General features: G+C 33.9%; 1 protein-coding gene and 1 pseudogene across 2 annotated transcripts; one reads left to right on the top strand and one right to left on the bottom strand.

Annotated features, from left to right (window-relative positions):
* The first annotated feature begins 4,597 nt into the window (after positions 1 to 4,597).
* Positions 4,598 to 7,967, top strand: LOC147403599 (uncharacterized; annotated as a pseudogene). Its single transcript, XR_015177533.1, has 3 exons — positions 4,598 to 5,524; positions 7,690 to 7,779; positions 7,896 to 7,967. The product of XR_015177533.1 is annotated as an uncharacterized LOC147403599 (transcript).
* Positions 7,968 to 11,107: 3,140 nt separating this feature from the next.
* On the bottom strand, positions 11,108 to 19,607 carry LOC147403600 (sugar transporter ERD6-like 6). Its single transcript, XM_086439224.1, has 18 exons — positions 19,153 to 19,607; positions 19,006 to 19,068; positions 18,833 to 18,922; positions 18,394 to 18,453; positions 18,212 to 18,277; positions 18,063 to 18,128; positions 17,893 to 17,968; positions 16,801 to 16,865; positions 16,631 to 16,723; positions 16,435 to 16,515; positions 16,259 to 16,343; positions 15,877 to 15,923; positions 15,706 to 15,768; positions 15,560 to 15,619; positions 15,355 to 15,420; positions 15,200 to 15,259; positions 12,859 to 12,973; positions 11,108 to 12,043 (listed from the first exon to the last, which is right to left on the bottom strand). Exons 1-18 carry the CDS (start codon positions 19,354 to 19,356, stop codon positions 11,931 to 11,933), a joined length of 1,473 nt encoding a protein of 490 aa, XP_086295350.1. The 5' UTR covers positions 19,357 to 19,607; the 3' UTR covers positions 11,108 to 11,930.
* Between the last annotated feature and the right edge of the window lie 141 nt (positions 19,608 to 19,748).

Raw genomic sequence — 19,748 nt, forward strand, 5'->3', positions numbered from 1 at the left:
TACATAAAAGGGATAGAAACTAAATTTAAATGGTCTAGGACCGTTGAAATTCTTGATGTTCCCAGATTTGATGGCTTAGAGCTGTTGCATTTCTCTTATTCTTCATTAATTTGACAATTTTGACTTGTCGAAAAAAAAAATTGACAATAAAAAATTCGACGCCAATTCAACCTCTTGGTCCATCAAATTTGACAGCCCAAGACCATCAAATTTGGCCTTTTTCATATTGTGAAAAAACTCTCCAATTAACTTCTCCCTAGAACTAAAAGCCACCTTTTTGACATTTTTTATGTGTAATCAACCCTTTCAAATATCAATGGGTATGATGTCAAATGTTTAGAACTCTAGGAATCCTTCTAGGTTTTGTTGGTTTTTTTATGTTGACCATATAAATATCAAAATTAGATAAACGTATTAAAGACTCCTGTCATTCATTAACATTTTCATTTCTTAATTTAACTATAATTTAAAAAAATATAAAAAGGTTATTATGAAAGATTTTTATAGTCAAGTGAACCACAAGTACTCTTTTAAAATGCAAAATTTGAATAGTTTCTTTTCATGATAATTTTCTTAATGGAAAATAGTTATTTGATTGTCAAACCTTATAATATGTATTTAATATTTTCTATTTTTATTAAAATAAAAGATAATATAAGAAAAGAACAATACGTGTAAACTAGTCCAATTGAATTGAACCAGAGTTGGAAAGGTTTGTCAAATTTTCAATCCAATCATGAGTTCCTTCTTAAATATAGGGTCTGTTTAGATACTAAAAGCAGAAGTACTCTACCAAAGAGTAGAAGTTGGAGTACTCTGTGAAGGAGTTGGAGAAGTACTTCTGTGTTGGAAAGATTTTTGGTAATCAACTCTATAAATTACTAGTAGAAGTATTTTTGCACTAAAAATATATTTGGGAAGCATACTAACTTCTAATGGTTTCTATAAAAAAGATCAGAATACCCTTAGCTTTTATTTGTTACTATTTTTTGTTTTTTAGTATCATAATATGTTTTCAAACTATACTGATAATTTTAATGAAAGGAGAGGAGAGAGAGAGAGAGAGATTGACCAAAATTGTTCAATCTAATTTCATTCATTAACATTTATTACATTTACATAAAACTATTTATATGATGATGTGGAAAATTCTTACCGTACAAGTGTTAGAAGTTACACAACTACCATAACTATACTGTGACATGGCTTGTTCTCTATCATTTAATTATTTTAATTAGATGTGATGATGTGGCAAATGCAGATCACACCAACTCAGCCCTTGACAGTTTCATGTTCAAATCAATGGTTGCAGTAGCAGCCAACACAAATGCACATCAGTCTCATAGTTTATTCATTTCATTTACGCCACGGGTGTGGTGCTGATGCTAATCTTATTTTATCTATCTTAGAGAGAGGGAATGATACTTTGTAAAGGTGGGCTGGGAAAAAATCGGAATGTAAGAGTTTTTTCTTTAAAGAATAGTTTCCAAGAAGATTAAGGACAGTCATTAGATTCCACATGCATCTCTTAAACAAATCATTTTGTTCTCTCTTTCATGTATTTTATTTTCTTATGAAACTATAGGATTGATTTATGGACAAAAACTAAACATTGCCATCCACATAGAAAGAAAGTAACGATCCAGACAACTGTTTGGTTACGTTACGTATTTAGTCAATTTCTTTAGGGTTGGGGCAGCGCTCTGCCAACACTGCCTCAGTCACACCATTTGCAACCCTACCATAATCAATTTCCTGGTACAAAACCATATTAATTAATCAAGTTGTAACCATAAAATTTAATGACATGCCGCCAATGTTGTTTGTTGACCAAAGAATATTAGGGTCGGGTTCCGTAGACATATAAAGCTACTCATAAAGTTACAATATTTTTGTTTTATATGGTTAAAAAGATTCAGAATGGACTGATTTTTTGTGAGGATGATCTTTGTGATGAGGGGATCATCCTTGCAAAAAATCATTTCATTCCAAAACTTCTAACCCCATCAAAATTGATTTAGAAAAATTGGACGGTCTAAAATTTTTCAACTTGTAATTATGGGGGTAAAAGTTTCATAATAGGCTGATTTTTGGCAAGGATGATCTTCTCACCATAGAGATCATCCTCACAAAAAATCAGTTCATTCCAAACATTTTTGCCCATATAAGATAAAACACATTGTATCTTTATGAGTAATGTGTATACGGATCCTCGTCCAAGATATTATAGTAAAGGAAAATGCTGGAATGACACAGGGTATTTACTGCGATTCTCATAAGTCTGACGTGGGATGTGCACATAAACATAAATGTGTTTCCTCACGATACGAGTAAATATCATCTACGGTTATGTATGCATCTCCACGTCACAATTGTGAGAATCACAGTCAATCCTGTGTCACCCCAGCATGACTCGTAAAGGAAAATGATCACGACGGATTCTACAATTTCTTTGATTAGATTAAAAAAAAAATTGAGATTTTTATTTTTATTTTTAAGTCTAATACAAACATTTACCACTAGAGGATTGACTTGTTATTTTTGTTCAATGTAATGTTTTATGGTCTGTAGCACAATTGCCACGGCAGAATCGCACTACAAAGGATCCGTTTCCAAAGCATCTATGATTCTGGGCACACCTCCACATCAGCAGAGTCCAGCATATTCACCCTAGCATTGTGCATGGTGAGCCCAATATAGAACTCTATACCAACAATTACAATTTGGCAAATCAGGTTAAAATTTAGATGTTGGCCCATCAAAGAGTACCAAACATTCATTTAGGCAAGTTGATTTAGACAATTGACATCGGGAAAAAACAAAACATGGAGCCTCGGAAATGATAAATGTGGCACCAATAAAATCACCAATTAAACTAATTTCTTGTGTGGGATTCGTCAAGATTCAAGAATGATCTAAGCTATTCTGTCTAGCAACATTGTATCCAAAAAGGGAGTGTCACAAGTTAGAAGAAGTGGAGTTTGTAACTTAATTTCCCTGGCAAGTAAAAAAACTTCCAAACTATAAAATACTGGTTGGGAATATTTCCTGTTACAAATTAGCAATCATGCTTTAATCATCTCTATTGTGATTCTGTAAACTCGACTCCAGTCGGCTGTTTACCGAGCCGATTCAACATGAAAACTCATTAATCAACCCCATCCCTCTTCTTTTTGTTTATTTGTTAACGTAAGTGAGTTAGTGGTCAGCAATTAGAGGGTGAAGACGGATTTTAAACCTAGTGTCGTAAATCATGATACCATAACTTAGCAAATTTTCCCAACTTAACTAGAGGTATCTTCTTCAACTCCCTTTTCTGTCAAACAAAATTTTTTTTTTTTTTAATTTTTTTTTAGGGTCCCGTTCCCCACCTTAAGCTTTACCCTACACTTTAACAAACATGTTTTGTCTTACATAGGTTAGAAGTTTTGGAATGGGCTGATTTTTGATGAGGATGATCTCTATGGTGAGGAGATCATCCTCACCAAAAATCAGCTCATTCCAAAAATTCTAACCCCATCAAAAATAATTTACAAAAAACGGATGGTCCACAATTTTTCAACTTGTAAACATGGGGCTAGAAGTTTTGGAAGGGGCTGATTTTGATGAGGATGATCTCTACGGTGAGAGATCATCATCACCAAAAATCAGCCCATTTCAAAACTTCTAACCATGTAGGACAAAACATGTTTATTAAAGGGTAGGGTAAAGCTTAGGGTGTTGAACATTTCCCTTTTTTTTTAATGTTGTTATGTTTTCAACCATCACTTCATTTTTTGTCAAACAAAAATATTTTTTTTTTTAAACACGATCCAATGCGACAAGGTTGCAGGGGACAAAATTCTACAAACTTGAGATATAAAAATGGAAAAAAAAAAAAAATCATTCATAAACTGAGTTAAAAAAACTCAACTGACGTAAACTATGTATAGAACTGTAGATTCTTGTCAAGGAAAGGAATTTGGAATTTATGGTACTATGCTCATTCCACGTCAGTTGAATATATATGAGGGGAAATGTTCAGCAACAAACATTTTGACAAACATTTTGGCAAAACATTTTTCAAAATATGGGTTAGAGGTTTGGAATGGGCTGATTTTTGGTGAGGATGATCTCTACGGTGAGAGATCATCATCACCAAAAATCAGCCCATTCCAAAACCTCTAACCTATCAAAAATGATTTACAAAAAATGGACGGTCCACAATTTTTCAACTTGTAAACATGGGGCTAGAAGTTTTGGAAGGGGCTGATTTTGATGAGGATGATCTCCTCACCATAGAGATCATCCTCACCAAAAATCAGCCAATCCAAAACCTCTAACCATGTTTTGAAAAATGTTTTGCCAAAATGTTTGTTGCTGAAAGGGACCCATATATGAGTTTTTTTTTTTAATCAATTTATAATTATTCTTTGACTTTTGACTAAGGGATTGTGCAAGAGCTATTCATCATTATTCCAGATGAGTCATGATGAATGCGGTTCTGTGACCTTGCCATGTCAGAAGCGTATCCAACCACATATCAAAACCGCGTGCATTCGTCATGGAAATTATTCCATGAAGATTGAAGAGAAAGTAAACTCAAATTTAAGCTTCATCACACTCGTTTTCGTACAGATTACAAACCTTACTGATAAGAGACAACCACCCTATACAGTCTTAGTTTACTACACTCACCTACCACTCTTCTTTGCTAATTTAAAAGACGCTTCATTCTAAAGCCCTCAACACACAAGTGAAACTAGAGATAGAGAGAGAGAGATCCTATACAGTCTTACTTTACTACACTCACCTACCACTCTTCTTTGCTAATTTAAAAGACGCCTCATTCTAAAGCCGCCCTCAACACACAAGTGAAACTAGAGAGAGAAAGATGGTGAACCTAGTGGCAGCAGTGATTCCATTGTTGCATGGTTTGATGAAGTTAGCTGGGCTGAAACCCCAAACCATTGAGATCATTCCAGGAACAGTTATGAGCTTTTGGGTTCCTTCTGAGACAATCAAAAATCCTAAATATGATACTGAGAAGACGAAGAAGAAGAAATCAAACAAACCTGTTGTTGTTCTTGTTCATGGGTTTGTAATACCAGGTACTGTAACATGGATGTTTCAGGTTGCATCATTAGTGATAAAATATGATGTTTACGTTCCTGATCTACTCTTCTTTGGAGAATCAATCACAGACAGTAAAGATAGGTCACCTATGTTTCAAGCTGAGTGTTTGGTTAAGGGACTTAGAAAGCTTGGTGTGGAGAGGTGTACGGTTGTTGGGTTCAGCTATGGTGGTATGGTTGCTTTTAAGATGGCTGAGAAGGAACCAGACCTGGTCGAGGCTTTGGTTATTTCGGGTTCGATACTTGCGATGACCGATTCGTTTAGCGATGAAACACTTGAGAGGCTTGGGTTTTCTTCTTTTTCTTAGCTTTTGTTGCCTAACTCTGTCAAGGGTCTTAAAGCTCTTCTCTCTGTTGGTGCTTATAAGAATCTTTGGTTTCCTGAACGTCTTCATCGTGATTATCTCGAGGTTTGTTATGATTCATCTTTCCCTCTCTCTCTCTCTCTCAAACAACGATTGATATGAGAGAGTTGTACTTAAGGATTCGGAAGAAAATTTGGATAAGTAAAAAAAAAAATTATAGAGCTTCTATTGTCACACCAATTTTTTACTTCTAATTCTCTTATTCTTTGATATGAATTCAGGTGCTATTAGCAAAAGTTGATGTGGCAATAGAATTTATAAAAATATTAGAATTACTAGAAAGCTTCTATTGCCACACCAACCTTTATTAAGAGTACCCAAGATAGTTTGCTAATTCTTTAGTGATTTACATATTTCATTGGTGTGCACTTTGCGAAAGTTGATCTAGCTATAGAATATCTCTTAAGATTAATTCTGATATGTAGGAAAAGTTTATTTTTCCTTTCATCCCAGTCGTACATCTAGTGGTGAACCACAATCCACAAACGTTGTTTGGTTATATAGCCCTGTCAGGATGTTTGACTGTCCATGAAACAAACGGCTGAGATTAGAAGATGGTCCTAGTGGTTCATCTAAAATCGATCTATGGAATATCAGTAATAATTCTAGCCGGCTGTTTGATGGAGATTCTCAAACCTTCTTTGAGGTTAAAAAAAAAAAAAAGTTATTTTTTAAATAGGACATAAATGAAAGAGTACGAATTTTCTCTTCTGAAATTTCTGTGCTAAATGAAACCACATGTCTTGAAAAAGCAAGTGTGATGTGTTGTTGGGAAAAAAAGGGAAATTTTTTTTGAGCGGTTTGGAGTTCGGATTTAAAGTGCTTCCTTCAATACATGTGGGTTCATCACCTTAGCACAACTTTCTTAAGAACAAATTCCTACTCCGCATCAAATTTTTCTTTATAAATTTGAAACTAACTAACTAATATCGTGTCTAGATCCAATTCGGGTCGGACTTATATATATACTAAAGTTCCTTTTGTACACACAAGCGTCCTCTTTGGGATTAAAAGGAGTTAAAATGAAAAAAAATAAATAAAAGTTATAGGATATTATTAAAAGAAAAAATTAATTTAAGGATAAAAGATAAAAAATAATAAAATAAATTAAATGAATTAAAAAAAATGTTTTAAAGTTAGATGGTATATTTATTGTCCCTCTCAAAAATAGAAAATGATTTCTATCTTTGTGTTTTATTATCTTTTTATATATCAGAGTTCACGAGCATTTTCTTTGGGTTAAGGGGGTAAAACAAAAATAAAAATAAAAATTAAGTTTAAAGGTATTATTATTATTACTACATGCATATTTAGGGGTGGTTCTATATTCAAGTCAGGTCAAAGGACATCAAACCCTATTTGGCCCATTTTTTTATTTGAATCTACATCAAATGATCCAAGCATGTTTAATTAATTTTTTAATTACTCGGATTTCAAATCGAGTCTACCCTACTTTTTGCCCCATTTCTAAATATGGAAATACCAACCTCAATCAACAATTGGCACTCTGTCAAACTAACAATTGATTCCCAAGAAAGATTTATCTCTAGAAAAAATAGTAGAAATCTATATAAAAGATATGTATTGATCTATAAAAAGATCTTTGTTTATTCTCTTAATGAATCTCAACCAAATCTAAATAAATATCTATTTTCAAGGTAAGTAATTGTCTTATGGGGAAGCTCAAATGATTGAAATAGTATTTTCTCCTAAATTTACAACCACAAAAGAAACATTAATGAATTTAATGCGATAATGAATGTCAGTGACAAATTAATTCTATCTTGACATATATTTTCAATCAGATCTCGTGATACGTACCACTAATATATATGATATACTATTTTAAAATTCAAAAAATCAAAATCTGATAAAGTGGAGTCAATTGGGACTCGTGATTCAACTCGGATTAGTCAACACAACATTTTTGATCAACTGCACTGACTCATAAATCTCTAAATCAGGACCATCTATATAACAATTACATCCTGTAGTTCACTAACATCTCTGTTCTTAATAACACAGGACATAATGTGTACATGATTACATCAAAACTTAGCCCATTTGGCATCCTTTTTTTTTTTATCTTGCATTGGCCCCACCAAGCCAATATCATAACCTGGCCCCTTGATTCATAAATAACTAGATTTAATGTTTTTTGTTTTTTGTTCTTTCATCATCATGATGTGGTGTTAATCTGACACCCACAGGTGATGTTCGGCAACAGAAAGGAGGGAGCTGAACTCTTGGAGGCTTTGGTCATCAGCAACAAGGATGCCACCATCCCCAATTTTCCTCAGGTACATCGTTTGCAATTTAAGTTACACATTTGGTTTCTATTTTTTTTTTTTTTTTTTTACAATTTTACTACCCTCACTAGGAAATCTGAATGCGTTTTTTTTTTTTTTTTTTTCAGAAGATACATCTGCTTTGGGGTGAAGACGACCAGATATTTAATTTTGAGCTCGCCCATAATATGAAACAGTGAGTGTTTTCGACCTTTATAAGTTCACACGTGTCTCTTCTTCTATACAACAAAAAGAGAATGTGAAGTAATTGGTCCTTGGGCCCAGGCCCACTAAAACAGAGTCCGTTTGTGCAGACTATTTTAATTAGATACACCCCTCCAGTTTTGGTGGTATTTTTCATACTCCTTGATCATGTTCTTATATGAAGGACTAAGATAAAATGAGCTTAATACCCTCATCTTCAATCGCTTGCTGAAAACTCGTTATCACCTAGAGAAACTCGAGTGATTAGTAAAACTCATGCATAGCAAAATCAAATGTAAAGATTTACGTTTTTTGAGAAAAAATCAATTTTTTTTCAACAAGAAATTGAATATAAGGGGTATTTGATGATTTAATTGGTCTATAGTAAAAGACTGTGCCCAAGGGGTATGGTATCAGTTCAAATATGCAAGGGGTATCTCAAATATTCACTAAAATCTGGAGGGGTACGTGCAAATTATCAATTTCATTAGTAGGCCACATCTTCAATGGGCAGACAAAAAAATCAATGTTATTCCAATGATCGGAAAGCTTCATATTGTGTTGATATGTCTTTGCTTATCACAAGGAAAAGCCATCCAAATGAATGGTCTAGATTGGACCACATCTACCATTTTTTATAAGATTGTTTAGCTGCTGCTGACCCAATACATCCTCCTAAATGTGGTTTACAGGCAACTGGGAGAGAAGGTAACCTTGAAAGGGATAGAGAAGGCGGGTCACGTAGTTCACTTGGAGCGACCGTGCGTCTACAACCGGTTCCTCAAGGAATTCCTTGCGTATCTGCATGAAGATGAAACCAAAAATAATTCACCCAAAGCCCTCTAGTCTTTTTGATTATTTATTATCGTCTTTGGAGAATAGAGAGTTGTGTTATTTATGACTTGAATTGTCAGCAAATTCTGGTATTCCTAATTCAAGGGCTGAATAGGTTTATCCTTGAATCAATTTGGATGAATTTTAAGAATATGATTTTACTCACTTGTTACAAATAAATCTCAACATATGATACGATGCTTATAAACACCAAAATCCACAAGAATTTTTTTTTTTTTTTTTTTTTGCCTTTTTTTAAGAAATAATGATTTGGTAGTGTTTGATTGTGCATTTTTGTAGGACATCTATTTTCCCAAGAAATTATTTCATTGGCTCAAGGAGAAAATATTTGACGATTTGACCACCCAAGAATGAGTTTTTTTTTTTTTTCGTTAGGATGGAAAAATCTTAATGTTTTCTCTCACAATTACCTATAAAAAAATTTACTCACAGAAAAGTCAATCTACGATTTTCACAAAATCAAGGATCATGCGATAAGTCATCTGGGATTTTGTGAAATCCCATATTGATTTTTTTGTGAGCAAAAAAACTCTCCAAGTAACTTTTCCCTAGAACTAAAAATTACCTTTTGGCATTTTTTCTGTGTAATCAACCCTTCCAAACATCAATGAATAAGATGTCAAATGTTTAGAACTCTAGGCATCTTTCTTGGTTTTGTTGGTTTTTTTTATACAGTCCATATAAATATCAAAATTAGATAAATCAAACGTATTAAAGACTCCCATCATTCATTAACCTTTTCATTTCTTAACTTAACTATAATTTAAAAAAATATAAACAGGTTATTATGAAGGATTTTATAATCAAGTGCACAACACGAGTACTCTTTTAAAATGCAAAATTTGAATATTTTCTTTTCATGATAATTTCCATAATGGAAAAAAGTTATTTGATAATCAAACCTTATATAACATGTATTTAATGTTTTATTGTTTTATTTTTTATTAAAATAAAAGATAATTTAAGAAAAGAACAGTACGTGTAAACCAGTCCAATTGAATTGAACCAGATTCGGAAAGATTTGTCAAATTTCCAGTCCAATCATAAGTTCCTTCTTAAAACGTAGCTTCTGAAAAACATTACACTTCTCTCTTTTACAACAACAAACAAAATAAGAAATGTGGTAGTTCATCATGGGCTCAGGCCCACTAATTCAGAGTTGAGAGATCATGGGCTAACCCTTCAATGGGGACAGTTCAAACGTCAATATGAATCTGATGATGAGAAACATAAGTTTACCAAATTTTCATCATTGGATGTCTAACTAAGGAAAGGCCCACCCAATGAATGATCCTTTGGGGGTACTTTAGACATTACACCTATCAAAATGGAATTCTGGGAGAAATTATATGGGCAAAAAAAATAAAATAATAATAATCAAACTACAGAAAAAAGTGTTGCAAGGATTTTCTAAAGATACTTCCAATCACTTTATAAGCAAAATGTTGTACAAGATCTTAATTGTGAACCATCACAAATGCAATTTTTTGCGTTTTATTATGACACATCAAGACGTGTGAGCAGCAGTCCCACATCGCCTGCGTATCATGACCTTGGGTTATATATAAATTTGGGGCAATTCTCAGCTTACAAGCCGTTTTTGTGAGGTTGAGTTAGGCCCATGGGTTTCTCTTCATTGTATCAGAGCGGTAACCACAGGCAATTAGAAGACTCGGTACACGTTAGGGGGAGTGTGAGTGATAGTCCCACATCAGCATGGGCATCATGATATAAATCTTACAAGCCGGTTTTGTGAGGATGAGTTAAGCCCATTGGCTTCTACAAGCAGGGCCTAGAGTTCGTACTCACAAAAATGCATGATAAGCTAATGAATGGATGACATTGATGCATAGAGAAAAGAGCAAAATCAAAATTTTCAATACACGTGGCATCACACCATTGATTTAAGTACAGTTAAGCACAGCTTTGTTTTTTAGCAGCAAATCTCTGTTCAAGAAATTAGGATTTCAGGGTTTAGGAGGTATTAAGAGTCAAGAAATTAGGGTTTCAGGGTTTAGGAGGTATTAAGCGATATGGGGGAGCTCTAATTGCTTCAAATCTCTACAATGGACTAGGCAATGCAGAAACAACATACATCACTTTGTTCTTTATTTTTATGATTTCATCTTTGGTTTCACATTCACAAACAAAAATGATCATAGTCATAGTCACCAAAATCTGTGACTTAATGAAAAAGTAGTGATAGATCGTGACATTTTTCTTCACTGATTTAATCGAGACTTTTTCATTAAATCTCAACTTTTACGAACTTCACGATTAAATCACGAACTTTGTTGGTAAATTGGAAAAAATAAAAGATGACCTTGATAAAAATGATGGTTATCATTTTGTCAATTAAGTATTAGGTAATGAGGATGCAAATGAAGATGAAACTGATTTTGATCAATTGATAAATCTTAACTGACACTCATGAGTGTTATCTTTTTATATTTTGAGCAATATAAACCTATCGTGTTCTAGACCTGTGGTTACTTGTTGTAATTTTATTTGGGGTTTGGTGATTTATTATTATAATTTAACATGATATTAGATTATATAATAGGAGAACACACCTGGTAGGGAATTACATGGTCCTAATCCTAGCTCGATTGTTTCCCGATTTTTGCCAAATTTTGCCTCTGCCAACATATTCCTGAAACCCAACTTGATGACTATAATCATGGTAACAAAATTCTCCAATTTTTTTAAAAAGTCGCGATTGATTCACGCTTTGTTCAATCGGTGATTTAATCCCGACTTCTTCACAAAACTCTGAAAAAAAATATTTTTCAACACGCTTCGTTGAATTATTTTTAAATATCGTGTTAAGTAACAATATATTTTTTTTTATTCCTGATTTTTTTCAAATTTTTCCCTTGCCGAATTTTTCCAAATCCCAACTTAGTCGCTATGCTCATGATACAAATGAACTGTGGAATTGAATCAAAATCTAACAATGGAAGACAAAATGGACTTATGTGCGGGGCTGGATTTAAGATTTTCGCTTTATGGCATTGGTACACAAATATGCTTCTACAGAATGCGTGCCAGGCCAGGCTTTAGCGAAGTAGTAATGGTAAAAAACCGCTATCTTTAAGCAAAAATTATCTGAAGGACCACTGAATTTCCTCCAAACTTCTCCCCTTCGTCTCAGGGACCCAAAGTGCCACAAATATAACGGTGAAGGCGCTTACAACCGTGTAAATGGCGAAGGTTCCTGTTGAGAGTGGTAATCCATTTTTCATTATTAGATAAGGTAGTGTTGTGCGGAAGCGTAACAAGAGAAAACAAACAAAGATGAAACGAGCACAACAAAAACACAGATTTACGTGGTTCGGCAAATTGCCTACGACCACGAAGGAGAGGGAGAAAAATCCACTATCAACGATAAAGATTACACACTTTTTGTCCTCTACAACTCTCAGCTGCAAGGAACCTCACAAAGCAAAAAACATGAAAAACCCTACCCCGAAAATACAAATTCGTCTCAGGGACATTTCCCTCAAACCCCCGCAAGTTCCCAGCCAGGTAGGGTAGTCTGACGGGCTGAGACCCAGAGCAAGAGGAAAAGGTCCCCTTTGATACTGTTTTCTGTCTTGAAGTCTAAGCTCAATAAGAATACTAGACATCTCACAACAGGTAGATATGTGTGTGTGTTTGTGCGCGCGCCTGCTGTATTATTTATGGCCCTAATCTCAGGTTTCTCAGGTTACTTTTGTGGAGGTATGCAGGATTTGGATTGGGTATTTTCGGTATTAGAAAATACATAAGCCCTAGGATGCTATTTATTTTTTCTCTAGAAAACCCTAAAATTGTATTGTTTTAGTGACTTCATCAAGAAGAATTCTTCGTCGCTACCTGCGGACATAGGTAATTTTGCAGAACCACATAAAATTAATCTTGTCTCGTGTGTGATTGGTGTTTTTTTCCTCTCTTTTGCATAGATTTCTTTGTGTTCATCATTTGATTCGTAGGGTATTTGGGTGCTTCCACCACAATGTGTGTGTGTGTGAGAGAGAGAGAGAGAGGAACCTCCACTGCTCCAATTTAGAAGCAAGTTTGCAGTCATAGTAATCAACCAGGATGTAAGCCAAGCAGCCAGTGTTGCTATGCTACCAGCAAGGCCCTTTATATTAAGTGGAAGGATCTGAAATGCCATGTCCAGGAAATAAAATGAGTCTAATTAATTACAAAACTCTAAGTCATATTAAAAGAAAGATAAAATGGGATACATAGAACCATATGATTATGAATCAGTTCTTCATACTGACCGCCAGGGATCGATGTATGTTCAACTAAGAAATTCTAGAAACTCTCTCCTACTACTTAAAGTTTTGTGTTTATCTAATGAATTCGAGCATAGACTTTATAATTGCATTATTAAGAAAAGGAGAAAAAACAGAAGCAAGATATAGGCATTCAGTTAGTATGCAAGTGTCTTTTGGATACCAAACTAAGTCCTCAAAGTAGCACACATAGGGAATGGTGGTGAATGATCCTTACAACTCAATTCTTTGGTTGGGTGAGTACTTTTGTTGGGATAACTTAGATGTGGTGGATCAGCCATGTAAAGCACCTTCAACTTTTATCGGATAATTTTAGTCTGTCCTCCTAGTAGATGTGTTTTAGTACGACAACACTTTGGGACGAGAAGTTAGAATTACTCTGGTTTGACAATCTAAAATTTGTTCAAATTATTTGGCCAAAATTCAAAAAAAAACAAAAACAAAAAACTTATAAAATCTGTTGTTTTTGTATTTTCTATGTATGATTCAAAAATTATTCTTTGAAACATACACAAGAGTTGACTTATAGCCATTACATTACATATATTCAATCCCCCCCCCTTTTTTTTTCATTCCTAACATCGTAATCTTTTTTGCTACTACACTAGATCATATATACCAGATTTGTATTATTTGTATCTATTATGTTCCAAAATAGCTATTATAAAATAGGAATATGTCAATATATATTATAAAAAATCCATTATATTTATTTCTCAAAGGAAAAAATCTGTCATGCAGACGGCTTCAAACTTTTACCAGAGAACTTTTGTTCATCTCATAGTAGATAAGTTCATATTTATATTCATGATAGAAAAGACATGATTATTATTTGGGGTTGTCAATCAAACCTTCATCTAGAAATTTGACACAAATTGGAGAAAAAAAAGAAGTCAAAAAAATCTAATGCTTTTGAAATTTCTACATTATAAAATATAAAATAAAATCAATTTATTTGTCACGAATATGCAAATTATTTGGTCAATTACAAAAAACTGGTGAATTATTCTGAATCTTTGAATTGGACAGCTTCATTATATTCTTTTACTCAAAAATCGAAAATGAACATCTAAATTCTAATACATGAATTATTCGCAATTTATCCATAAGAGTCCATCCACTAATGTAAAGTTTAAGCCTTTAAGGCTCACAAAGGTTCTGACAATCAGTTTTCATTGAATGGCTTTACTTCTCATTCTACAGCCTGTTTGAATACACTTAAAAAAGTAATTTTTTTTACTTCTGAAAGTTAAAAAGCAAAAAAAAGTTTGTTTGGATTAACTTTAAAAACCTACTTTTAAAATGTAAAAATCTTAACTTCTAAAAAGCAAAAGAAAACTATTTTCTACTTTCAAAAAGCTACTTTCTTCCACATTACTTTCTACCCAAACAGGGCCTAAGGATAGAGGATTGCAATTGCAAAGCATGTGATAACAATCTCTATTTTAATGTGTGTACTACATGAATGTAACGATCCAAAGGGTATTGGTTGTTAACCAACCCATACATATATTTCTTTCATTTCTAATGGGTTTAAGTATATTCCTCTCATTTATACTTGTAAAGCTACCATACAAGGTCTAGGTATTGTCAGCTAAAATTGTTACCACGTGACTAAATTTCTATATTGGTGGAGAAGCAGAAAATGCTCAAATTCCAAACTCTTCAAAACTTGAACTTTATGTGAGAACAATGGTTCTTGAGATTGAACAAAATGTCATTCCGCTTGTGTTTTACCAATTGAGGGAGAATCTATTAACAATATATATATAACTGGATTAAAGTCATACAGTAGAACATATGACATATGAACAACCAAGTAAAAGCTTTTAAATGATAAAGGAGAATTTTGTTGCTTCATAGACTGATTATAATTAACTTGTGTTCTAAAATTTCTACCTCTAGTGTTTTTTTTTTTTTTTTCCTCCGGTAAATCATAAAAGGGACTCCTAATTTCTTTGTTTATCTAGTTCTTTGTTGCTGCAGTTCATACTTTGTTTAAAATTTTATATGTCTTAAAGCTTCTTCCGCACCCAAAAAAAAATTCATGTTGGCATGGAAAAGAAGGTAGAGATGGGACTGCATACCTCAGACATTATAATCCATGGAATGGCTCCAAGTCCTAGAGAGAAAGCTACTATAAAAGCCTGAAAGAAAATAATCAGTTAAGCATATAGGAATAACATTATTACCCACAAAACTCAACAAGAAACATGAAAACATTGAAGGAATAAATATATACCACAAGTCCAACAACTGATAGTATACCCAATGCAGTATATAAATTAGAATCTTCCGATATAACACCCTGAGGTCAGTAGAAAAGGGAAAAACATCAGAGAGCACTCCAAACATAAAATAAGGAAGACATCTTGAGAATGCTTGATCAACAAATATACATCTACAATTCAACTCGAGAATTTCAGGAGGGCCATAACATAATCGACCTTCAAATAAAACACAACTGAAACAAGGAGGAGGCTTGCAGTCATTCCAGATGAGGAAACCTGCAGTAAGTGATCTTATACTTCAGTAGATATCATTCTCCTAAATCCCAATGAAGAAAAAAAAAACATTTCCTCTAAAAACCCACAATGAGAAGAAGCCGACGGCCAGCTTTGTCCATCAACCAAGTAGTAACCCCTGTGGCAATGACCTAAACATATAATATTGTGTCCATCAAACGAAATGAGGAGAATTTGTCCTGAAATGTTACAACTAATTTGGACAACAAAATATTACTTTTTACGTAATAGTTCAATACCTGAATAGCCCCAATTCCAAATGTTGCAACATTACCAGACGAAATCCCTGTTCAAATTAGAAAAAGCAATTAAATTAAGTATCGAATTCAAATCTCCAATCCGAAAGACATTTCAGAATGTATTAGCCACTCAAGTGTTAGAATTAAACTATATCGCTATCTAAATCACTCACGAGAGCCAAAGCAACAAATGAGAATCTTTTTTTATGTAAAGCCATCCTAAGTAGCCGGCTTGAGATTCAAAAACTATTTTTTGTAAAATCTCAGTTAAATTGATTTTCCATGAAAGAAAAATTATGATAGCTACATATTTCAAAAGCAGTCATTTAATATTTCATTCAGGTAGGAAGCCAATTCAAATTGAAAATACTGATGAGCTTACCAGCAGCTTTAAAAATATTACTGGAGTAGAAAAGAATTCCATTGACTCCACTTAGATTTTGTAGCACAAGTAATCCAATTCCTATCTGCAGAATATCAATTATCAGAACTAATTAGGTCTAATGCCTTTAAACTTTGTGGCTGAGAAAGTAAAACCATAAAAATGAGCTTTACTACCGTTAGAGGGAACCAATATCTTCTTTGCTTAAGATCTGAAAAACGGATTGTAGTTCTTCTGCTTGTTGATGCCACGGCCCTCTGCCCAAAGCAAATTTTGAAGAAAATCATGGTGACTTTAGAGGCAGAAAAAATAATGAAAATATCTTCGATAGTTGTTTTAAGTTAATGAACTTGAAGAAGTTCAAGTCAGTACCTTTATTTCATTCATTTCAATGGAAATGTCAACATCAAATCCCCGTAAAACTTGCAAAGAAGCTTCAAATTCTTCCGTCATACCCATTTTTGCCTGATATCAGGAAAAATCATAATCTAAAACAAGATTTCCAACTCTAGTTGAGAATGCATTTAGTTTGTGATCCTTACCAGCCACCGTGGAGATTCAGGGATGAAAAAGAGACCGGGTATCAAAATTGTACAGGGTAAGATTCCTACAAATCAAGAGAATAAAAGCACATTGATTCAAATAATGCTCTAACTGATTTTGGAGTAGATTCTGCTTGGTTAAATGAACGTCATAAAACATGAGAAAATAAACTTCACGGAGTTCAAAACTTCTTGTGCGATCAAAGCTTGTGTTGACCGATTGGATTAAGGTCATCCTTTTAAAACCTAAAGAGAACTTAACCTAACACTTGAAATAACAAGTGAAGATCAAGATTTCAAAATGCAGTAAGGTTTCAAAAAAAAATTAGATTCTTATGGACTAGTTGCTCCCCCAGCAATGGAGACACGTTCCTATTTCCAATATTTCTAAATACCGGACAACTTATACAACATTTATAGCATTAATGAAATAAAAGCATTCCATTTTTATTTCAGCTGGGACCAAATTGATGTTGAAGTCGAAATTTAGAACCTTCTCGAGGGTATCAACTCCTTGCCCAAGTATTTGAAAAAAATAGAAGAGTGCCTCAGCTCACCCAAGACATGGGTTGAGTCATGTGGTGATGGGTTTTCTTCAACTCAGTGAAGAGTTTCGGAAAAAATAATAATAAGAAATAAATAAATGAAACAGAGAACTTAAATATCAAAATCCTTAAGCAATTAGCTGAATGTCCTGTTCAGGCAGTTATAAGTTTGAACACCAACTTGTGAAATCCAAATTATCAAATTTCATATAAGAAATTTATAGAAATGTTTGAAAAACCTTGAAATATCAAAATAAGCTTTTCAAAATTTGATCAAGTGAGCAAGTTTTATATTTTAAACTTTAACTAAGTGAGCTAAAAAGAAGTAATTGGCTTCATTCTCATATCATATTCATAGAAAGTGAATGGAAATTTAGGGAAGAGAGTCCCCTATGTACAAATTACTGCTAATTATATGAATGGTCAACAAGAAATCTATGAGATAATTAACATGAAGCATATGAGAGGTTAGAAAGCTCATACGACCAATCCTTTCTAACCCAATGGCCCAAATAGTCTGCAAAAGTTAAGTCTTCTATAGGATTACCTATAACAGCGAGCACTCTCCAATGACAGAAAAGTCCCAAGAGATAAGCCAACATGATGCCAATAGTGACAGAGAGCTACAAAAAAAAAAACAAATATAATTTCTTTTGTAAGTTTAATAACCTCAAATTTGCAAATTAATTACAATAACACAATAGAAGCACCACCAACCTGGTTCACAGATCCAAGGCTTCCTCTCATGTTCTGAGGTGCTATCTCCGCTATATAAACAGGCACCTACCGAATGACCCGAAGTGACTCATTAAAAAAAGAAAAATCAAAATGGGCTCAATCGACAGAGAAAGATGATTGAAGTCTACCGTATAGGAAATCACTCCAACCCCAAATCCTTCCAACAACCTTCCCATGTAAAGAAATGAATAATTCTACACAAAATTGAATTTTTTTTTAAAATATTAAAATTTGAGAAGATCGTTAAGGTAATTAGTGAACGCATTAATATGCCCCAGAGAAGAGATATTTATTGAGAGAATTCACTCACTTTGGCAAATGAAATGGCAAGCCAACCGATGACGTTAGGGATGGATGCAATCATCAACGACTGTAATTCAATTACTAATTTTTTAGAAACCTAGACTCATAACGGTTGTAAATCATACAAAAATAAAGAGAAAAATTGGAACTATCTCAACTGAAACATTCAATGTTCATATTGGTCTCTGTCGATACCAATAGGTATCCATCAATACATTTCAATATTTTGTATTGATTTTCAGTTGGAAATGCAATTCATATTCTTCAATTACTAATTTTAGAGAAATTCTAAAATCAACAAATCCTAATTCAAATCTAATCCCTAATCTTAATCTACTAACTCCTTTAATTTAGGTAAGTAAACATAATTCTCACTAGAAACACATTTAATTAAGAAAAAGTATAAATATTTTATATAAAAAAAACAACAACAACTACTTTTGTACCCCTTTTCGCCCAATGTACTCTGCGATCTGACCACTTGCAATTGCTCCAAGCATTGCGCCAACATTCGACAAAGATCCGAAGAGCGAAAACTGTAACAAACGAAGATACAGATTAAGAAATTGTCAATCCTGATTCTTGGAGAAATTGAAGTAAAAGATGCAATGTGTTTCACCTCTGAGAGTGTAAGCCTGAGATCGCTTATGATTTCTGATTGTGTTGGAGAAGAATATCCAGACTAGAAGAAATAAAACAGAGATTTTTAGGTTTAGAGATTGCGTAGAGAGAGAGAGAGAGACAGAGACAGAGACAGAGAGAGTACGGTGAAGCCGAACTGAATAGGGCCTAAGGCGACGATGAGGACGCAGAAGACGACAGAGACGGAGTTGTCACGGATGGCTTGAGATGATGAGCCGAGCTTCTCCATCAAGCTTGACTGCCTCGAGCCCATCCTGTACCAGCTCCCCGAGTGCAAAAATGGCTTCCTGAGGTCATTCCCTTCTTCGTTTTCTTTTCTGAAACTCATCTTTCTCTCTCACTGCTAACTGTCTTGTTTAGTTGTTAATGATGGACGGTAACGGTGGTGGTGGTGACGAATTAAGAGCAGAGAGGAGTGGAAGTTGACGAAGAAGTGACAAATTATATTCTTGGAAATTATGGTCTCAAACGATGTTTGACTTCCTTGAATCAAACGTACAGTCGATATAGAGATGCCATCGAAACTATCTCAAGGAAATCTGTAATTTCTTACTCCATCTCAACCGTACGTTTGACTCAATGTGTGTCAAACGAGTCTCGAGGATTGAAAATTTTAACATTTAACCGGGAATCTGGGTGGGATGGTCAGGTACGCATGTCCGTTCTGGAGCTTTGTCAGTTAAGGTGGTAGGTAGGACAATAGGAGAAATAAAGATTTCC

Source organism: Akebia trifoliata, chromosome 4 (assembly GCF_017979445.1).
Source record: "Akebia trifoliata isolate Shusen 1 chromosome 4, ASM1797944v1, whole genome shotgun sequence".
NCBI classification, from domain to species: domain Eukaryota; kingdom Viridiplantae; phylum Streptophyta; class Magnoliopsida; order Ranunculales; family Lardizabalaceae; genus Akebia; species Akebia trifoliata.

Coding starts and splice junctions, on each gene's coding strand:
- LOC147403600 (XM_086439224.1), bottom strand. CDS start 19,356: ATGAGTTTCAGAAAAGAAAACGAAGAAGGGAATGACCTCAGGAAGCCA. Junction 16,344..16,434: donor GATATTGGTTCCCTCTAACG/GTAGTAAAGCTC, acceptor GATATTCTGCAG/ATAGGAATTGGATTACTTGT. Junction 15,769..15,876: donor TTGGAATTGGGGCTATTCAG/GTATTGAACTAT, acceptor TTATATGTTTAG/GTCATTGCCACAGGGGTTAC.